Source organism: Aythya ferina (genome assembly GCF_964211825.1).
Source record: "Aythya ferina genome assembly, chromosome: 1".
Classification (NCBI taxonomy): Eukaryota; Metazoa; Chordata; class Aves; order Anseriformes; family Anatidae; genus Aythya; species Aythya ferina.
The window spans coordinates 192,219,451-192,241,097 of NC_140296.1; the positions used below are offsets into that span (position 1 = coordinate 192,219,451).

A 21,647-nucleotide genomic window follows, 5' to 3' on the forward strand; every position below is an offset into this window, starting at 1 on the left:
TAAATTTGTGTGTGGTTTGAAAAGCTGCTCCCCCTCACTGGTAAATTCTTTAGGAATTAGTTTTTAACTTTCATAAATAGAAATGAAAATATTAAAAATATGTAATTACTGTGTGATTAGTAAGCTTACATTTATAATTATTTTATGTGATGGTGTGTTGAAACATGATTGATTGCTCTGCTGACTTAATATGTCAGCTATGCTGCAATAACTGACCCTCTTCCCATTCTGAGCTTACTGTTTTTGTGAAGTAAAACGTGTTCTGAAAACCCTTTCATCTTTAAGGTGCGGCTGCTTTTTCCTGTGTCTCCTTAACGTAGGAAGACTATGATATTTTAATATCCCTCTCAGGTGCATATCTCCATGCATTCTTCTATTGTGATTTCTCATTTCTCTCTTTTTTTTAAATTTTTTTTAAAGGTTGTTGCAAGACATGAAGACCTGTTGGCTCAAGCAACTGGAATTGAATCCCTGGAAGGTAGGAACAGTGACCTTACTTGCTATTTATTATGAGTGAGGAAGCATTTTTAACATGTGCACAGGGAACATCATTCACTGTCCACTTTGGTTTTTGTAGCTACAGATCTTACTTCTGAGAAGTAATGTGGCAGCGCTTTTTTTTTTTTTAATGTCAGCAGATGGAGCTCCAGGGAGAAGATTTGACTGATAGTCCCCTGCAATAACTACTTAATAGGAAAAAGTATCTTGATAATCAGTTCTGAGTAACTTTAGCAATCAAGTCTTTTTGGCCTTTTAATATATATATTTTTTCTAAATTAATCTAATATGTTGCAGTATCTATTGCCATAAATACCACGTTTGTAAATGCTGCATATGCATGTGTCATGTAGCTTAGAAGTCTTAAGTGAAGAGGCTTTAACACATGATCTTCACTGCACTGGGATGATTTTTTTCCTAGTAGGAAACTAGTAAATTAAATGCATACATTAGTTTTATTCCACTATTTGAGCTCATGCTTTTAATACAAACTGGTGGCTTGTAAAGGCTTTACTTGAGAACCATGGAATCTGTACAGAAAAATGGTTGCAGAATATGAATCTGCCAGAAGCTCATTAGACCTGTCATTCTGCTCTGCTCTTTGACACTTGGGAACTTTGTATGATCTTGTGGGTGTGTGTTTTTTTTTTTTTTTTTTCTTTCCCAGAAAGGTATTTACTTCTATAACATGCTAATTTACACGATGAGATCCAAGCGTATTCTCTTCCCCACCTATATTCTGCAACTTGCAGAGTAACTTGTCTTTGTCTCATCATCTGCTTTCAGGTTTTAGCATAACCAGAGAGTTTCTGGTTGCTGACACTTGTAGTACCAGTGAGCAACTGGAAATTGTTTGATATGGTATTCAATTTTTGGCATTTATATGTAGATATAAAAATAGAGAAATGCTTATTTAATCTAGCAAATAGTTTTTTAAACAGTTGGAAATTAAAGCATAGGAAGTCTGGAATCTTTGTTCATCCTCCAAATAAGATAAGAATCTGTAGTTGATATCTACATCTGTCTAATGGATCAATGTCTTCCAGTCACAATCTTCATCAATTTGTGCGCAGTGGACCTGAGTGTTCAGAAATCGTTTCTGTTTTTGAAGGCATTCCTACCTAAAATTGCTCTGAGGAAAGACTGAAGTATTTCAAAAACAGCTGTTCATTTATAAAACAATTCTATAGGTCAGGTGTGGTAAGTAACACACTTTTTACAGATGATAACCAAAAGTAAAAATAAAATCTAATCTGCCAAAAAATTCATTATTTTTTCATTAATGTAGGGTTATTCTCCTTAAAAGGACTCTGCCCTGTGTGAGGGAAAGAGAAATACAGGAGAGTTCTAATCTTGAGGTTTATAGACACTTGAAACATTAGTAGAAACAACAGTTTTGTGCAAGCAAACATGGTATTTGCAAAACCTTTACTCTGCCCAACTTACCGAGTAAATTGCTGGGGATTTTGTTTTGTTTTTTAAAGTCTGTTCACTTTGTTAATCTGTACACTGATAAATACTCTTTTTTTGGTTCCGTTTCTATAGCTGGCTGAACAGGTATATTGAATCCCTCAAGATGGGCTAGATAGTATCTTCCCATATCTTATACACCAGATGCAGAGGGTAGATTACCTTTTCATCCATCCTAATAATGCCTTCTGGCAGGAGGTACTGTTATATTGCTAAAGAGCATACACCAGACATGTAGCAAGCAATGTTACTTCACTGTGCCTTGTTTCAATATAGAGTGGAGAATTGATCCTATTATGTCTTCATCTTCTGGTGTGTGAGAATTGCATGGCTGTCCTTCCATCTACAGATGTCAGAAGACCCCCGAACCTTACAATAGCCAAATGAATAGATTTAAAATACAGAGAACATGGGAGTAGGCATATTTATACAATACAGACGAAATACATGTACAGTCCCAGTATAGAACAAACTGAATAAAACGCTATTAGCAGTAATTTTGTTTATCTTTTGTCTTTTTGTATCTTATTGTAGTTCTGTCCGATTTGATGCAGACAAGCTTGTAAACAGGGCTTTACAAAAACGTAGGATGTTTGAGAGTGCTTACAATAACTGAAACAAAAATAATTTCGTAGGTCTGGGTTTGCCTAACTTAATTAAATTCTCAGCAGGCTGATTCCACATTGTAAAAATGACTGCTACCCTTGACTGCTTTGTTTGCAATTTGGGAAGAAAAGAAAACCATGCTTGTGGGTTTTCTTTGTGCTGCTTTTCCAAATTCATCTGGAGCAGACACGATTAGGGTAGTTTGCTCTGTTTGTAATCTAAATTAGATGTTCTCACAATGACATCGATACCTTACTTTTTTGCTCAAGATGCTTATGCACAGGAAGAAAATCTTGAAATAGAATTGCTTATCTTTTCAGTTTTCCCTGTCTGTGGGTTTCTCTGAACTGTCTAGTTCCTTTGTTAAACAAGTTGTGGCATTTTTTTATATCACGTTCTGCTGTTTGTATCAGGTTATATGCCTTTGAACAGCATCTTGATCATCATTCTCTTAGAAAGCAATCTCCTCTAAATATTATTTGAAACTTATCATATGATGAATTTCAGAGCAATATATCTTCTGTAGATTTTTGTTCTGTACCAGTAAATTTTTCCATGACATTCAGTAGTTCACTGATAACCTGCTCAGTTTATTTCCAAATATCGTGTGTCTCATTCATTTCAATCTCTTTGAATGTTTTATTGTGAAGGGTGAAACTGCTCTTTTTTTATGTAGAAGTAGTCTGCAGGAGATGTAATTTGAGGAATAGTTCTTTCTATAATTGATGTGTTATGTTTAAAACATCTGCTTTATTTTGCAGGTGTCCTCCAAATGATGCAGACTAGAATTGGTGCTCTACAAAGTACTGTTGATAGGTATGCCATTCATGATGTGATTAGAAAGCCTAAATTCTTAATTGTTCTATTATGTACTTATTAATACTTCCACAAATAAACTTCTCTTCTTGTTTTTAGAATTAGAGCCAAAATCATTGATCCCTACAATAAAATAGTATCTCGCACTGCTCAGCTAGCAAAGCTTCAGGTAAGTTGTATTAAAAATATATTTTAAAAAGTCTTTTTAATATGCTTTGTTTCACGGTCCTCACCCCCAGGTGAATTGTCAGATATGGATGGGATTTCCAGCAGTAGACTGCAGTTTGCTCTCAGTATTTCTGAGTGAAACTCAGTATTTGTGTGTCTCCTCATGAACTACTGCGAACTGCTTCACATTACAAAGTAGAAAACTGACCTTTGCATTGGCTTTGTTAGTTTCTGTAGAGATAGTGGGTAAGAATGAAAAGGTATCAGAACACAGGTTAATTAAATTTTCATTACTGTCTGGGTATATTTGATACTGTTATGGTATCAGCGTGTTGGAGATACTTTTCACATTTACATGAGTGCAGGCTCAACTGCAGTTTAGTAAAGAGTTTGGGAAATAATTCTTTCAAGATAGCCAAGGTGCAATTTACAGAGCCAATTGTGGTTCCAGTGTTTCATAAGCCCAGGTACATAGCTGTTCCTATCTTTTAAATGTAAGTGGAGTCTACAGAGAGTGTACTTCTGTGTTAACGGAGAGCAGTTGTAGAGAGCTTTTCACAGTAATGGTGAGGTAAGTGTCAAATGCTTCTATTTCTAATTTTATTATAGCTTAAAACTATTCCATAGATCATCAGGAGTTATTATAGCTGCATTCTATTCAGCGTATGGTTTGAAAAGAAACACAACTTCAAATCAGTAACTGTTAAATGAGTTACTGTTTGAACTGTTTCTCTTCACAAATTTACTTTGGGTTTGCAGAGCTAGGGATTTATCTTCTAGTAGCAGAAATGTGAGCTGTGGATGTATGCTCAGGTAGGTTGCCATTGTCTGCTGTTGTACACTAAAGGAAGTGAGACTGCAAACAGTTGCATACAGTTTCTAGTCTGGGGGCTGGTGGAGCAAGTGCACTAGTCTCTTGGATGAAGTTCTGATATGTTCTACATCATTTTCGGTAGCAGTGAAGTTCAGCAGGAAGCTCTTACCAGTCTGTTCAGCCAGTTTGTTCAGCTGCTTCTCTTGTTCCTCCCAACTCCAGCTGTCACTGTTTTTGCCAATGGGCAAACTGTCCATGACTTCCGTGTGCCAGGTTAGGTGCACATTTTCTTATTTGTTCTCGGGTGTATGTTACAAGTGTGGAAAGTGTTGCGGGAATTTGAGGCTAAAGATCAAGATCATTTCTTCCTTGACTTTACACAAAGTCAAACTGGAAGGCCCTGAATGTAGGCAATATTTCTTGGGTTTGCTTTGCTTCCTCTTTGCTCTAGCAGGGATATGGCCTTACAGAGGTTACATGGGTTTTTCTGTGGTGTGAAAGCATCATGCACCCAGGGGCTGGGGTCAGCATTACTCAGCCTGTGCAGGGGCATTTGTAATACCTGTTTTTTCTGAGCTGTGAGTCCTCTTGTTCTAAATGCCAGTCCAAAAAAAAAAAAAAATGTTTAGGGTGAAGGCAGCGTGCTAGGCTCCATCCTTGCATCCAAATCTGCCTACTTACCTCAGTGCACAAAAAAAGGATGACTCTAGCTTGTCTAGCAGTGAGAGTCCTTAGCATGAGAGCTGCTGTCCCCTTGTGTTGTCAAATACATAGTGAGTGCATTATGTTGCTGTTGTGTCCTTTTACCTGGTTGCCTTATTTGTTCAGGAAGGAAGGGCATCAGCACAGCAAACAACTCACTTCCTGGCTGTGGCACGGTTTATGAATGAGACACTCGTGGCACAGACACTTTCAAACTTGCTAATTTTATCATTTGATATACAGTTAGTACAATAAGTGTATTAAAAAAAAGTAGGTGACTGATAAAAGAGGATGCTCTGTCAAAACCTGTAGGGTTGGCAGTTATCCTTTGCTGCTTTGCTGAACTGCGTGGTGTTTAAGGGCCTCCTGTATTCATGGTTGTATTACTTCAGTGCTTCTCCTTTGATTGCTATGGGACTGCTCACAAACTGAAGGAGTATTTGGCTTGCATAAAGCTAGATTTTACTATCCTTAATTGTTTTTAATATAGTCTGGCTTTTTCATAAACATTCTCACTGCAAATTCATTGTCAAACTTCAAATCCAGTTCTGAATTCTAAATCTCTTTTGTATGCTTGTATTATTTCTTGCTTGGCACTTACAGCTTCATGGCATCCCAGGGGAGTAGTAGACTTACAAAGCTTACTTCCTATTTTAAATCATGCTATCCTCTTCTGAGCACATTCATAGTCTTTCCATGGCATATCACAAGCTAAACGGGATTAGTTAACAGCTGAAATATGTAGACAGAGAGTTTGTCCTTCAGAGAGTTATTTTCTGTGGATTTCTAACTGTTTCTCCATATGTTCTTAATTTTGGATATATTAGAGTTTAATAATCCCTATAATATCAGAAATTTTGAAAGCTTTTTTATTTAAAAAACATATTTCTATAGTTTAAAATTATTCTCTCTTTAAAGTATTTTCCAGTAGCAGAGTTTTTCCTGGTACTACAGAACCTGAACAGTCAATGTAGTCTTAAAATAGTGGACTGTCCCATCTTTCTTCAGGCTTGTGTTACATATACAAGCATATCTCATATATATTGTGTTGTATATACAAGCATATATATATATATATCACATACATATATGCAATTCACTTGCATTGTGATCTGGCAGATATCTGCAATTGCATATATGAGCTATGTGCTGGCAGAATGTCAGGTGGTCTTCTCTTTGTAATTGAGTCTTCCTTCAATAATTTCATAAAACTAATTTAAGATTAAAAGTAAGAGGCTTTTTGTTAATTTAAATTTTAGCAAGAGCGTTGATATGTTGGTTTAAATTTCAGCAGATAACTAATATGCAATCTCCCAAAAAATTGTGCTTGATTTTTAATTTTATTAAAAACACTGGGCCTAACTTAGGCCACTTGCTTTGTTCCAAATTACTTCTTGCTTGAAAAGTGGAATTGATTCTTTCTTGGATGGAAGTATCTCCTTTAAGAAAGCGTACTACTTTAACTCCAGAAGTGACTGTTTCTTGAATTAATTCAGACTTCTGCTGTGCCAGTGGTCAGGCTTGGTAATCTAGCATCCCTGAACAACTCCGCTACTATATGCGTTTTTTTATTTCCATTACACAGTCCTCATATATTGCATTCTTTTATCATGACTGAGAGTTTTATGAAGTTGCACAAGTCATGTAAGTGGAAATACTTATGTGAAACGTAATGTTTGTCAAGGGCACAATGCAGTAGCGATGGCTGTAAAGTTAAGAGCGCATCTTCAGTGTGAATTTTCTCTCCCTCCTAATTCACAGGGTTAGAAGTTGTCTCTCAATATAGCTTTTCCTAGCTCTTATTCAGCTCAATAGTCCTTTCAAAAGGTTGTTTCTTGGTATGGGAGATAATGAACAACAATCAAATGAAAGAGAAATATTCTTCGGCATGTAAAGTACAAGATGGTCAGAAGATAGCTGAAGTTGAATTCCTAGGGAAAAACGTTAGTCAGAGGTACACAATTGGATTAGGATATAATTGAATCTGAAGGCAAAGTAGTAATACTGTGCCCTCATATTTGGTGAAGCACAGTGCACAATATCAAAAGCTATTTTTGATCCGGCTTGCAGAAATTTAGTTCACAGATATGAAAGTGATATGCGGATCAAGATTTTTCTAATTAAAGAAAAGGATTAATAATAACTGATATGTTAATCTCTCAAAAGCAGGATAAGCCCCCCTTGGTTCTCACTAATAATAGAAATCATGTGGTTAAGTCATCTCAGAATGCCTAGGAAACTTGCACTTAATGCTACGTGATACCGAGCTGAAAGCAATGAGACTGTGTGTGCTTTTGGTGATTTGTCTCTGTGGGGCTTTTGTAATTTTTCCTTCTTTTGTCGTGCCTAGACGTTGAATAAAATGTTAATATATGTATTTCCATTGTTTTATGCTGGCGTACAGTAGGGATTGGCAAGTTGTGCAGTCCACTGAATATTGGTTGGAGCGACTTATTTTTATATACGAAAAATAGGCGAGCTTAACATTAGTTTTTAAGACCTAAACTTGAGTCTCAAAAAGGGTTCAAAATCTGTCAGGTACTGAATATTTTTTAAAGTGATTTTAATTTCATCTTGGTATCCATAAGATAAACATTTCAGGAGGATTTATTGTCAGTACAAGGGAAAATAACTCTGAACAACTCTTCTTACTCATTCCAAATTTCTTACTTATACCTCTTGTTAATCTGATTGCAGATGCTGGAGACAAGTTTCGAAGTAATGCCAGTGACTACTGAAATCCATACACTTCTGTACCTTCTTCTAAATCACATTTCTGAATTGTAGTTTTGATGCTAGCCACTCCAGAATGTTGCTTCTCCTGTAGCACATACCTCCTAACCTGACAGACTCAGTCCAGTCCTAGATGAACTCTATTATCTCTGCTTGTTCTATAGTCTCTGGTTATATGGTCTGTGGTTACTGATCTCTAAAAACTTTGATGCATCTTTAGGACTCCTCTTATGTCATGAGAACCCTCTTCCATTGTAAGACTTAAAAAATTCATCATGCACTTGATCTAACTCTTTTTGTCTCTGTTGTTTACTGCGTAGAATGAGAAAACCTGTTTGAAAACGTGGGTTGGGTGAAAAATGGTGAAACTATTATGTTTGATTCAGATGTCAGCAATATCTTTGTTCTGAATTGGTACTAATGAAAACATGGAAATATTTTTCCTGAAAATTTGCATATGCATCCATCTTAATTTTAAGCTGAGAATGCAATGTATTTTCATAAACCTGTGAAATAATATGAACTAAGAGTTGACTGCATGTAGGTTACTGGCTTTAGGAAAGTTTTGATGAAAATGAATGTTTGCATACATTCTTACCGTAAGAGTCAATATTTATAACAACACTTTTAAGCCTTTAAGTTTTATTGTCCTCAGTAGTAAACACTGCCATTTTGCTTATTTTGGATCAATATTTAATTGACAAAGCCCACTTCTTAATTTTACTCATGTTTAGAGAGGGGAGAACTATTTAGAAGGAATTCAATACATAAAAAAAGCTCACTTCTGGATAGAAATAGGATATGTCTCTGTCATAGGGTCCTGAATTTACTTTTTTTTTGCTAGTAATAACAGTATAATCTCAGTAGCCCAATAAATATAATTTCCAGCTGTTGAAAGTCATCTGTCACTGCATTAAATTGTGAAAAAAATCCTTTTCAGTGTTCTAAAGTTCTTTGTTTTTATTCACATTCATATTTCCTTTTCAGTTAAAATGTTTCCATATTTGAGGCCTAAAATTATGTGATCGTAATGAGCTGATAATATCCTCTAATGCTAGGATTTCTCTGCAGGCTGCCTGTGACTTGCTGCGGAGGATAATACGCATCTTGCATCTCAGTAAGAGACTTCAAGGACAACTGCAAGGAGGAAGCAGGGAGATAACAAAAGCTGCCCAGAGTCTCAATGAACTTGGTGAGTCCTTCTTAGTTACTTTTAGAGGCATTTTTAGCTTGCACTCATACAACTTACAATAGTGTTTGACTTCAGAAACAAAGAATCCTCTAAAACTTTTTACCGTGGTTCTGTTTCCTGAGTTGAGTTGAGAAATGGTGTGGACAGAACTGTTCTGAATTTGGTACCTTCATTCAGCATCTTCAGTTTTTTCATATGACTTCTCTAGATAAAAGGTATTTAATATCATGAAAATTTTGTGAGAAGTTTTTTTTTGGGGGCAACAATTTTTACAGATAATTAATTTCTGACTGGTTTGTTCTGTTATGGGAAACCCTTGTTTCCCATATGGAGACTGGATCTCCCCAGGCATCTGGAGTCAGCTCAGAGTCATCCTTTTTATTAACACAGTGAGAATTTAATAGTACCCATATATCAGCCTAAGCTGGGTGCTTCCAAGGAGGGGCCGTGCTCAAAGCTTTCTCTGGGTTCTTATACTCGTACAATCTTCATTTTGTCCACGGTAGTCCAAACAATTCTGAACACATATGCGTAACGTTCCTTCAGAATGGTGGTTCTTTGTTGCAGGGCAGCATGGCTGCTGTTGTCTCCCAGGACAGGATATCATCTGTTGTCTCCCAAGGCAGGGTGGCTTCTGTTCAGGGCAGGCTCTGGTCTGGCGCCATCCTTGGTCAGCATATCCCCCCCTTCCCGGTGCCGCTCATTATTCCTTACATACCAGCGTCTTTTTTCCTTTCCAGTTTGTATAAAGTACCTTCAGAGGTGACAGATTGTATATTTAGCTTTAGGAAGACATTGCAGTACAATAAGGCATAATTTGAACGACAGCTTGTGTCTTAAAAGAAATTTATTGGCCCTTTGACCTTTATGAAAACCATATGTGATACGATACACAGATACCTAGGCTAATTCAGATACTGGAAGCATTCTGCTGCAGCAGTGACTAATTTACCCTGGATTTTACTGGCTTGTAGAAAGAGTGATAAAATACTTCTCGTGACACTCGTGTTACGTTGCTGGACTGTTTTTCGTTCTTCAGCTAGCTTGGGTACTTCCACACGGTGCTGCAGGAAGCAGCGAAGAACATCCCATTAGTCTTGGAGATCAGTCATCACTGTTGTATATGGTATCTTGCCAGTTGTTTCTCCTTTGGTTTAATTTGGTAGTCAAATTTCAGCTTCCAAAAATAGGTTGTGGGAGGGCTGAACTATCAAACATTCAGAATCATCCTGAGGTTTATTGTGCATATTTGTCACTACTGCTCCTTTTATACTGTGTAATCAAAAAATTATTAGACAATGATTTAGTCTTATAATTAGCAGATGCTATGTTGCAAATGGGAAGTTTAAATATTTATTTAGTTTATCAGTTTGGCTGAAGCACCAGAGCATCAATTGTAGTGTTCTAAGCTAGTATATATTTTTTTCTACTTTGTCTTGTTTTTGGTCTCTCCTCTCATCACGAGGATATATAAGTAATGCTGTCTTTTAACTGCCTGAATTACAAATCTTGTGGGATTAATCTGAATGCTAGATCCTATTCAAATAATTAGTTCAGTTTAATGGTAATATGAGACATTTATGCTATCTTGTGTAGTTTTTAGGATTTCTTTAAAAGAAAGAAAAAGCCTTTTATTACCCTCCTTCCTCTTTCTTCTACTATTTAAAAGGAGACCTTCCACTTTCTTTTGTTAAAGTGCCACATTTTTTTTGAGTTTCTTGTTTTCAAATACTTTTTCTTTTTTTTTTCCTGAAGCTTGTGAAAGTCTGAGTAATTATTATTGTTAAAGGGAAATGTGTCCCCTTAGGAAGCACTCTTGAGTTTCATCCTACAATACATGGGAGAAGCCAAGGTTTGTGGCCCTTAATTTAATTCTGGACAATGTATAGCCAGGTAAAATCCCTTGTCTATTATCATTTCTCCCTTTCTCATCTTCCTGATGTCTCTTCCTTTCTCCTCTCTTACCTCTTTATCTGCATCCCTCCCTCACCTTTCAGCTCTCTGTTTTTCTCTGTTTTTCCTACCTTGCCTGTTCTGAAGTTTTCCTGCCTCCCAGATGGCCACGAAGGCCAGCACCTGGGTGCATGGGAACACCGCAGTGCAGAGAGGTCAGAGCAGGGTCTGTCCTGTTTGGTGATGGTTTGCTAGGAGTGGGGTGACTGCTCACAGGGGAGGAAAGTAAACAGTAAGTTTACTTTTTCTTTTAAACAGAAAGTAAACATCATGAGGGTGGGAGGCATGGAGGACAGACACTGGTTATTTGGTGGTGGGATGTGAAAGCTTTGGGGGGTTTTAGGAAGTACTGCGACATCTGATGGTAGTAAGTAGGTGGTAGAGATGGGCAGCGTGAAAGCCTGGTGTTGGTTAGGGAGCCCTGCATCATGAAGGCTTGCTTTTGAACTGGGGATCACAGCCAATATTACTAAAAATCTGTGTTTTCAGCCAGATGTTTCTGAATATCCCTTTGGCTGCTATTCAGGGAAAAAATCTTCCTGTTGTTTGTTACCTTTTTGTCATGCTTCTAGTGCAATATAATTTCTGCTTTGTGAAATCATCAGCAGTGTGATTTTTCTATGAAAGCTCTACATTTTCTATAGTCTAATATAACGTGCTTATAGCTTATTCTTAGTGGGGTCTTGGGATACTGGACATTTATTTTTACATGCTGATACACTCTGTGTGTGTGTATGGTGTGCAGGAAACCTGTGTGTGTGTCCGTTTACGTATAAGCATATAAGAAACACTAGCTTTGACCGAGAAGGTTTTTTCTTCCTGGGTATTTTGTTAAGTTGCTGGTAGCCTGCAGAACTGCAGAACAGCTGGTGATGTTAGGAACTTGACTCTGAAAACAACTGGTAATATTTTCACTGAGATCTTTACTTAAAGCTGAAGTAGACCTAAAATTCCTGTGTTAGATTTTTACATTGCTTAAAATTAACTTTCCACTTAACACAGTAAGAAGAAAAACTGAATTTAATATATAATTTTTTTTGAGATTAAATGATGTGTGTGTGTGTATACATATATATAAACCTTCTGCAGTTCATCCACCTCCTAACACACTTCTCTGGGTCCCCTATCAAAGTAGAAGCAGAGCTGTGATAGTTCATTAAACAAGTTATTAGCTGGTTCTCTGGTTTATTCTTCTTCATATTATAGAATCTGATGCAGCATATGGGTAGGTAAAGCACGTGACACATTCAGGTCTCATTCTGGGTAATACAGTGGATTACATGCCCTGACTACTCTTGTTTGTGATGCTTTCATACGGATGTTTTATAAAGTGAAAAAGAAATGTTCCTAAGCAAGGTCAAACAATAGAATGTGAAAAAGAAAATGGTATGCTATAGACAGTTCTCTTTTACAGAAGAAATTCTATAGGTATTGAAAAATCCGCTGTCTTCTACGTGCATATGCAGAAATTACCGTCTCTAGTTGTCACTAACAGATCAGTTGAAGATGAAAAAATTAGTAGTTGCGCTGTGAATAGCTGGACAAGTTGTTAATTCCATTTATCATTTACAGAGCTAGCTATGGACAATAAAGGATTTATGTCTTTTGTTTGTTCAATAACTATAACTTGATGTCATCATTATTCATACAAATGCTTAGACTTCTAATTATAATAAACCCCTAGTCTCTGTGTATGGCTGCATTATAATTTATTTTACAGCAAGTGAATTTATTTGCTTGAATGACCTTGTGAGCATGTAAAACTGGGAGACATACTTTCGCAGCAGCCATAATTTTGCTCTCCGGTAAACTCAGAGTAAGTCTGTGACTAAGCTATGTGGCCATGAAATGAAGGGGAAGGGATATTGAAATATTTAATTGGGTGTCTTCAAAATAGAAGTTGCTCTGGGAAATACTGTCTTCCAAGTATTTTAGGAGAGGAGAAGATGGGGGAAGGTAAGACTCTGACCTCAATTTAAAGGTACGTAATTGTACAAAGAAGGCAAAATATTGACAGATATGAAGGTCTAGCTAAAATGGAGACAGTCTTAGATAAGTATCATGATCTTTCTAAGAGTCTAGGAAAGCTTGCACGTTGCAGTTATTTAGTCTTTATAACAACAGAAGACTTGAAGGAAATAAAAAGAAATAGAGCTCACTTTTGTAAAGAAGTGTAGGCTGGATAGAGAAAACTGACATTAGGATATACATATTATTGGGTGAAATAGTTTGAAGGAAGTCCTTTGGCTATGTCTGGAAAGCTTTTTTTGTAGCTGGCATAAGGGAGGTAGTGGTAACTGTCCTCTGAAGTACATCATGAAACTAGTGACATCCGTAGAAACGTGATTGTGGTCTTGGGCCTGAAACATTCTCATGAAATTCACAGAATTCACATAAAAAAGTACCTTTCCAAGGTAAACAAGATGTGTCATGGTATCATTTAAACAAGAAAAAGCCTGGGTACAGCTGGTAAGTTCGTTAGAATCAAAATTAGAGGAAATGGGAGGAGGAAAATGACCTCTCTGGTTGCCTTGATGAGTGCTGTGTTGGTAGGAGCTTGTCTTATTGAGTATTAAAGTTTCTATGTTTGTGTGGTTTTCTAGTATTCCTGCTCCATGCAGTAACCTGGAGTTTCCACTGAAAGGGAGCACCACTGTAGATTGTGAAGCTATCTATAGTCTTACGGCTCTTGACACCCAGTTTGTGTCATACAGTAACACAAAGTGATGCTTGATTGAGGGAAAAATGAAATTTCTCTGTGAAAATTCATTGTCATTCTAGATTTTGTTCTCGTAGAACATCGTTGTATAATGGCACATAGTCACTATTCTCCATGCCTTTGAAAATGCCTATGTCATTAAACAGAGTAAAATCTTTCCAAGTATTTTAAACATGTCTATTTTTTTTCTTCTGTGTAGCTGTTTAAACATGGGCCTATTCCGCAGAAAGGAGGGTTTGTGCATATATAGTCCTTTGTGTGCATGTATATTTATGTGTGTATATAGATATTTTAAATGCAAATATAAAATATATTATGTATGTCCATCCTAATGTATCCCAACTGCTTTTCAGAGTAATCTCATTATTCTTAGTGATTATCTTGGAGAACTCCTGGGAGAGAGAGATGAGAATCCAGAAGACTGGAATGTTTGCCTTATTGAAAATACAACTCACCGGCTCCTATTTTACGTAGACAACTCGAACTTAAGTTCTATAAGCAAAGGAATTCTAGAACAAATAAAATGTAGGAGTCTAGAATATAAAAATGCTGTTAAATACCAAACCACATGAATCTTGTTTAAACGACTGCATTTTCTTCCTTGGCAGCATAGCACGTCTTCAGATTAGAGAAATCAATGACTGCCCTGTAGTTTGATTTAAATGGGGCTCTTGACACTGCATCATACTAGCAAGGTCAGCAATATAATGCAGATGAAAATGTTGTGCAGTAGAAGCAAAAGTTTTGAGAAAACTGTACCTGAAAAGTCATCAGCAGTTGTTCACTGTTGCATGAGTGAACATACATCAAGTGGGGTTTTGTTGAAATGTGTTCTTGTGTTTTCATTAATGAGTTGAGTGATGTAATATGGTATATCCTTATTAAATTTACAAGTACTAATCAAGCAGAGAAGAATGGAAAGTATGCTGGGAAACAGGATTAGAATGAAGAATATTCTTAGCAAATTGGAGATATGTCTTAGTTGAATTGCTTTCATTTCTCTTCCAGACAAGTGCAAAGTCCTAGCAATAAATACTTGTAATTAACAGCAGAAATTTGAGAAATGACTGTGTAGGTAGTAGTTCTGCAGGGAGACCTGTGCTTAGATGAAGGCTTGATAGTTCTTCACAAATTGAGTGCAAGCCAGTTGTTCATTTGTTTTGTAACAATGTGACATTGCTGGCAATGAAAATTCATACTGATCTTTATAAGGGAGGGTGTTTTGTGCAAGGCACTTGAAACCTTTTATTCGTGCTTCAGCTGGAGAATCAAGCCTCCTCTAAGGCACCTCATTCAAGGAAGGCATAGGTTAATTGGAAAAAATCCTAATTACAGCAATAGCGATGGCTGAAGGTCTTGAGGATGGGCAGCAGGTGGAGCAACTGAAAATGTGTGGCCCTTTGGTTTGGAGAAGAGGGGTTTGAGAGGCACAGTAACATTCTTCGGATAAACCAGAGTTTTTCCAGGTGGGAAGGGAGTAAATAGCTCTCCACATCCCCTGTGATCAAAACAGTAAGTAATGGGCCTAAAATGAAACAGAACATTTTTATCTGAAATGCTGGGAGATGTTTTCATAGCTGCCCCAAAATTATCATTATGGTATTTGGAGGTTTTCTAAAAGCAGTTTAGACAGACATGTGTCAGCAATACTTTAGATAGAGGTGCTTTTGCTTTGAAAGCAGCAGGAGTAAGCTGACCTGCTGCCATCTCGGAGGTGCTACTCCTCCTTTTCCCTCCCCTCTCCTCCCCTCCTCCGTTAATAGAGGTAGTATTATAGTGAAGTTTTGGTTAATTGAACTGCTTGATGTTCAGTTTGCTTCCCATGAGTTGGTTTGTTAGACACTGCCCAGTTACCTCCTGAAATTTTGGGACAGCACAATTGAAAAATTCAGGCTGTCACATTAGTTCATCTTCTTCTTATCAGTCCTTCAGATGAAATAGTGGATAAATCTCCTCAAAGACCTTCAGCTCACCCCTCTGGCACAATTATTTCTGTTCTGGTTACTCGCTGTGTAACTGACAGTCAAGTGAACTTCACACAGCTCGTCATGTTACTGAGTGCTGCTAAAGTGACCCTCCAAAGCTGTTCTGTCAAAATTCCCTGGAGAGTGCAGTGAGCACAAGAGGGAAGGTGGTACTGACTGTGTGAATGTAAATGCCATATCTGTACTTTTTTTTCCTTTGCCAAGACAGGAGGCAAGATATCCATCTCTCAGAGATCCTATTGTTTTTAAGAAAGATGGTAATTTACCCTTTAGGTTTTTAATAGCTGAGAATGATGATGCACAGTATTCATCAAAATACTAAGTAGCACTAGTCAGTATTCAGGAAACAACAGCTCTAATTAACTGAAAACTTAACTCATTTTAATAGTAAGGGTTCATACTTGTTTTATACCAATTATCCATATCTGTTGCAAGTTGTAATTCACTCTGCATATTGTTTCCACAGGGTGTTTTGTTAATTTAACATGACACCAAGCTGGGAGGTAGTGTTGATCTGCCTGAGGGAAGGGTGGCCAGTCAGAGGGATCTGGACAGGCTGGACTGCTGGGCTGAGGCAAATGTGATGAGTTTCCATAAGGCCAAGTGCCGGGTCCTGCACTTCGTCCACAATAACCCATGCAACGCTATAGGCTTGGGGCAGAGTGGCTAGAAGACTGTGAAGAGGAAAAGGACCTGTGAGTGTTGATCGATGCTCGGCTGAACATGAGCCAGCAGTGTGCCCAGGTGGCCAAGAAGGCCGGTGGCATCCTGGCCTGTATTAGAAATAGTGAGGCCAGCAGGAGCAGGGCCTCCCAGGAGCAGATTGTCCCCCTGTGCTCTGCTCTGGTGAGGCCGCACCTCAAGTGCTGTGTTCAGCTTTGGGCCCCTCAGTACAAGAAGGACATCGAGGCCCTGGAGCATGTCCAGAGAAGAGCAACAAAACTGGTGAAGGGCCTGGAGCACAAATCCTGTGAGGAGCAGCTGAGGGCACTGGGGTTATTGTGACTGGAGCAGAGGAGGCTCAGGGCAGACCTTATTGCTCTCTGCAGCTACCTGAAAGGAAGCTGTGGGGAGCTCGGGGTCGGCCTCTTCTCCCAGACAGGACTCAAGGAAATGGCCACAAGGTGAACCTGGTGAGGTTTAGATTAGATAACAGGAAAAACTTTTTCTCTCAAAGAGTGGTCAGGCACTGTAACGGCCTGCTTGGGGAGCTGGTGGAGTCACCGTCCCTCGTGGTGTTCAAGAGGTGCCTGGACGAGGTGCTACGAGATACGATTTAATAGCTTAGTGGGTAGTGTTGATGGTAGGAGGATGGTTGGACTAGATGATCTTGTAGGCCCTTTCCAACCTTGTGTTTCTATGATGCTAATATCAAAACATAAATAATCTGACTAGAACATGAAGGAGACTTACTCTGAAGTGATTGTAGGTTGGCTGATTGGGATACTTGTCCTCCAGGTTAAATAAATACTGTTGTACAAAAATGATTTCATTTTGACTGCAGCATTTTTTGAGGTAACATTAAATACATTATGTGTCTGTACTCGACTGTTGCTAACCTTGCAGTGGTAAGCTGGCTAGACACCTGCCACAGATACCATGGTATCTATCTTTCACTGCCTTCTTCTTCCCTTACATATTCCGAGATTAACTTAATTTTTCTCTATTCCAAGCAAAAATTTAGAGTGCATGGTTGCAGAGCCAGATCTTGGGTTGAACAAAATTCCAATTAAAGTGAGGAAGGATTGGTTAATATTACGTCAGTGAGCCCTTTCCACAGGGCAGACATTTGTTGGTATTAATATCGCTGTGCACAGTTTCTCATAAGAATAAGCACATCGATCTGGAGGGAAAAGTTGCTTTCATGGCACTTTTGCTCAAGGATTTAGATGCATTAAAACGTACTGCCTTGTGCAGGACCTAGTGTCCTCTATCCAGTATAGCATGTCTGTAGCGTAATGCACTGTTCTGTAGGGGTAGCTGAACTGATTTGATTAATAGAAATTACACAGCCATGCTAGCATGATGCTTAGCCTGGGGTAATTAGTCCTGTTGAGAGTGACTGAACTTTATTACTGGCTCGGAGCCATCTGCATTATTTTTGAATGCCACTGCTTTAGGTGGTGTATCTGCATCCACTGTAAGTGCAAAAATCTTGCTAAAACATTTTTTTTCCATCCCTGGTGATGTTAGTAGAAATACTGCCAGATCTTTGCTGAAATTGCCTGGGCTCGAATATACTATTCCTTTCTGTAATTTCGTGTGATCTCCATGTCCTTCAATTTCATGTTGTCCCTTTTTTTGTTGTTTTGTCCCTGAGGGTGTTTTTTTGCCTGGGGCTTTCTTATCATAAGATGGAGGATTTTGCAAGAAGTGTCTTTATAAAGTCGTATTTGTAGTATTCCAGGCTAAAAAAAAGCTATCTGTTGGGAAGGTCAAGCAGACACAAAAATAATATAAAAACCTTAAAAACTGTTTGGAAGCTGAGCACTTGCTTTTGGAAAACAAAAACAAAAACAAAACAACAACAAAAAACTTTTATATAAAAATCAAACTTTATGAAGAATTTAAAAAAAAAAAAAGGAGATATTCATCATAAATATGAGTATAAAGAGCCAGTATCACACATGGGAATATGTACAGAGTATGCTGTCTTAACTGCTTTTCCATAGCATCTCTGGTAAAAATGTGAAAATGATGGTTTGTTGCTCTAGTTATATTGTTGATTAACTGTATATTGTTAATAGTGCATTTAATCACAGACTAATTATATACTAAATAGTCTGAGAGCATATGTAGTGTATATAGAGAGCATATATAGTGTATATAGAGAGCATATATAGAGAGCATATATAGCGTGTTTGTGTATACACTATATATGCTCTTAGACTATACATTTAGTATAAAGTATATAATTACTCTGTGACTGTATATATATGTATGCACACATATATGCACACCAGATACTGTGTTTCTTATGGATACTGTCATGCTGGCATTGTCCAATATATTACAAAATAATTATTTATTTTTAATGTCAGAACCTTGATAGAAACGTTCAATTTACAGTCATAAAACAAGTGGTTGAAGAGGCTATTTTATACGTTGATAAAGAAAAAAGCGTATTTGTAATGCTTCAATTTACTATCTTAAGAAAGTTTATGATTTTATTAATTGATCTGGCTTTTCATTGAAAGGAGTGCCACTTAAAGCTATGGACAGTTATTGTTAACAAAACTTCCTTTTGTTTACTAAGAAGATCTTGTTATTTTCTTAGTGGTGTTCCTGGCTTCATGTTTGCCAAAGACACCATTTGATTTATTGTAAATTAAAGGAAGAGCTACTAAAGCTTCTGCGAAATCATACTGTTTCATGAATTATGTTGTACAACCAAATTTTGTGTAATGAGTCCTTGTGCTCTTCTGTAGTTGATATACCACCCGCTTATTTCTTTCTCTGTTTCAATTGTGAACATAACGATCTTGTTCTATGGCATCTTATTTTATTTTATGCCATCTTTACCTTTTATGCAAAGGTAAGGAGCTTCTGCTGATATTTGTTCTTGTTGGCTTTTGAAATGAAGGAAGAAAAATCTTGATAGTATGCATCAAGTTCATTAATTCGATCTATTTGCTTTAAGATACTGAATTACTATGCATTTACCAAAATGACATGGAAAACAGTATAATTTTTCATTAATAGGAGCCTAATAGCATAAGACTTCTTCATCCTCTTTGAACAAGAGAGACAAAATATGCAGTTTTTACCATCAAATTGTGTTTTGCTGTGGTTAACATTCCTAGCTTCGAAATCTTTTTAGACAAATCATTTTATCTAAATAGTTGCTGTGTATTACCTTATCTCTGGCATGCATTCTTTTTCTAACCATTTTCAAGAGAAGCCACTAAGTAATTTTAGGCATATGAGAGAAAAGGCTAAGTCTGAATTGATGCAAGAAAAAAAAAAAACTATTGGATTTGTATTTTTCATCATAAGCCTGAAATAGGGCTTGAATTTAGACTACCTCAAATTTTTAAAAGTTTGGTTTCTGTTATGGTAGTTTCATTGTTGTTTCATTGCTGTGTCACTTTTTTTTTTTTTTAAAGCCATACCTGTTCTTGGTTTCTCTTGAAATTTCACTTTTCTTTCTGCATACAGTTCTAGAAAATAAAACCAAATGTAACAGTGGGTTTATTTGGTGTCTAGTTTCCTCTAAATGATCATAAACATCCTTCAAGTTTGCCATAATGAGTGACTTATAAAACTCTGTCATGATCTATATACAGAAGTTCTGGTTGTAGGGCTATATATTTGTACCTGCCTTAGGCTGCAACAGGTTCAAAGTAAAATCTGGGGCCTCACAGGCTGTGATTTATTTGCTTCCAACAATGCAAAGGATCCCAGCAGGAAAAAAGTGATAGTGGGTAAGAACTTAGGAAGGAGGGGGAGATTTAATGGCCTGCCAAAGAGGATATTCTTTTTGGACAGGAATGATTATAATTATGAGAAAAGAGTTTAAAAGAATGATTTTTGGCTGAGAGAAGGGAAGACATACAGAGGATAGCTGTGAATCTCTGAAAGATTATCTTTTTGCATCTTGTAAATTTTTGAGTATGCCGCAGGCTAATTCTCCCAGAGCCAGAGGAATCATCTCTAAGCTGATCAAACTCAGTGGTTCAAATTCGATAGCTATTCACTTCCCCTTGGGATGGCATGGAGAAGATTCACCTACGTATTTTTTTCTAGGGGAGTTTGGCAGAGGATAGCAGAGAGGATGTGCACTTCCTTTTGTTTATGTATGGCAAATGGTGAAATCTGTTGCTTAGTGGTCAAGGAAATAACACTGAGAAGCAGTTCATAATATTTACCTTTTTCTTTCTTCTGGGACTGAAGAGTTTATTACTGTGTAACCTGGTGGTTGTACCGAAGAAGAACATTACACGATGTAATTCAAAAATTACATCGTGTCTGAGATTGTTCCCTTTGAACAGTTGGATTCAGAAATAGTGTTAGAGAGGATGGAAAGGGATGAAAAGGACAAGTAACTTGACCAAGGAAAAGAAGTGTGCATTTGGTTTGTCTGGAAAAATCAAATAATGTTGGTAGCTATTAGCCAAAAATCCTGTCTGGAGAATTTCATTGAGGATAACGCGATAAGATGTTACATCTGCAAATGCATACAGATTAGAGAGACAGATAACAAAATCCCAAAGTTGTTAGTTTCACAATCCACTGAATTAAGCCAGAAAAAAATGAATAGTTGTTTTCTAGATATGTTTCTGAGATGTGTGGAAGAAGAGATGATGGTGTTGGGAGCCCAGACTAAGCCTTTCTTCTGGCCTGTAATAAAACATCACTAATTTCTAAACAGGAATTATTACAATCAACAAGGAAAATGTTATTCTGCATTCTCTTATTATAAATAAACTTACTGGATTTGGGAGCCAGTTGTTGCCAGATCAGTAGTTGTGCCACAGAGGACAAACTGAGAATAGATCCAGTGTTTAATGTTTCAATTCTGAAAAGAGTTAATTTTCTAATGCAGTTGATCTGGTCAATATTTTTGACAAATGTATTTAGACAAACTTGAAAGTTGAAAGCTTATTGACAAGACTTACTAGACTGTGAAATACTGTTTTATTTTTTTTGGCGATCAAGAAAGAAGGTAGTGCTGGCTACAGGCCTCTTCTAATGTAGTGACAAAACAAGGACAACAGTTGTAACTGGAAAGGAATATGTAAACATAGTGATATGCATGATGTGGATAGATACAAGTTTAAAATATTGCAGGAATATCCACGGCTGGCAAAAACCAGAAAGATACCTATCATAGAATAATCTTACCATTATACAGGCATCCAGAATGTTCATAATGATTGAGAATAGGAGGAGGCAGAATATTAGAATTTTATTTTTCAATAAATTCTCTTGCTTTACTTTTGGAGAGAGGCAGGGTAATTTGTTCATCTACAAATTAAAGGTACCTCATAT

General features: G+C 37.2%; 1 protein-coding gene across 1 annotated transcript in view; it reads left to right on the forward strand.

Moving 5' to 3' along the window:
- Positions 1–21,647, forward strand: part of COG5 (component of oligomeric golgi complex 5) — a 183,057-nt gene that overhangs the window by 1,616 nt on the left and 159,794 nt on the right. The window contains exons 3-6 of the mRNA XM_084509893.1: positions 421–478; positions 3,336–3,390; positions 3,490–3,559; positions 8,879–8,999. Of these exons, the coding sequence (XP_084366019.1) occupies positions 421–478; positions 3,336–3,390; positions 3,490–3,559; positions 8,879–8,999 (304 nt within the window). The remainder of the gene's footprint in view (positions 1–420; positions 479–3,335; positions 3,391–3,489; positions 3,560–8,878; positions 9,000–21,647) is intronic.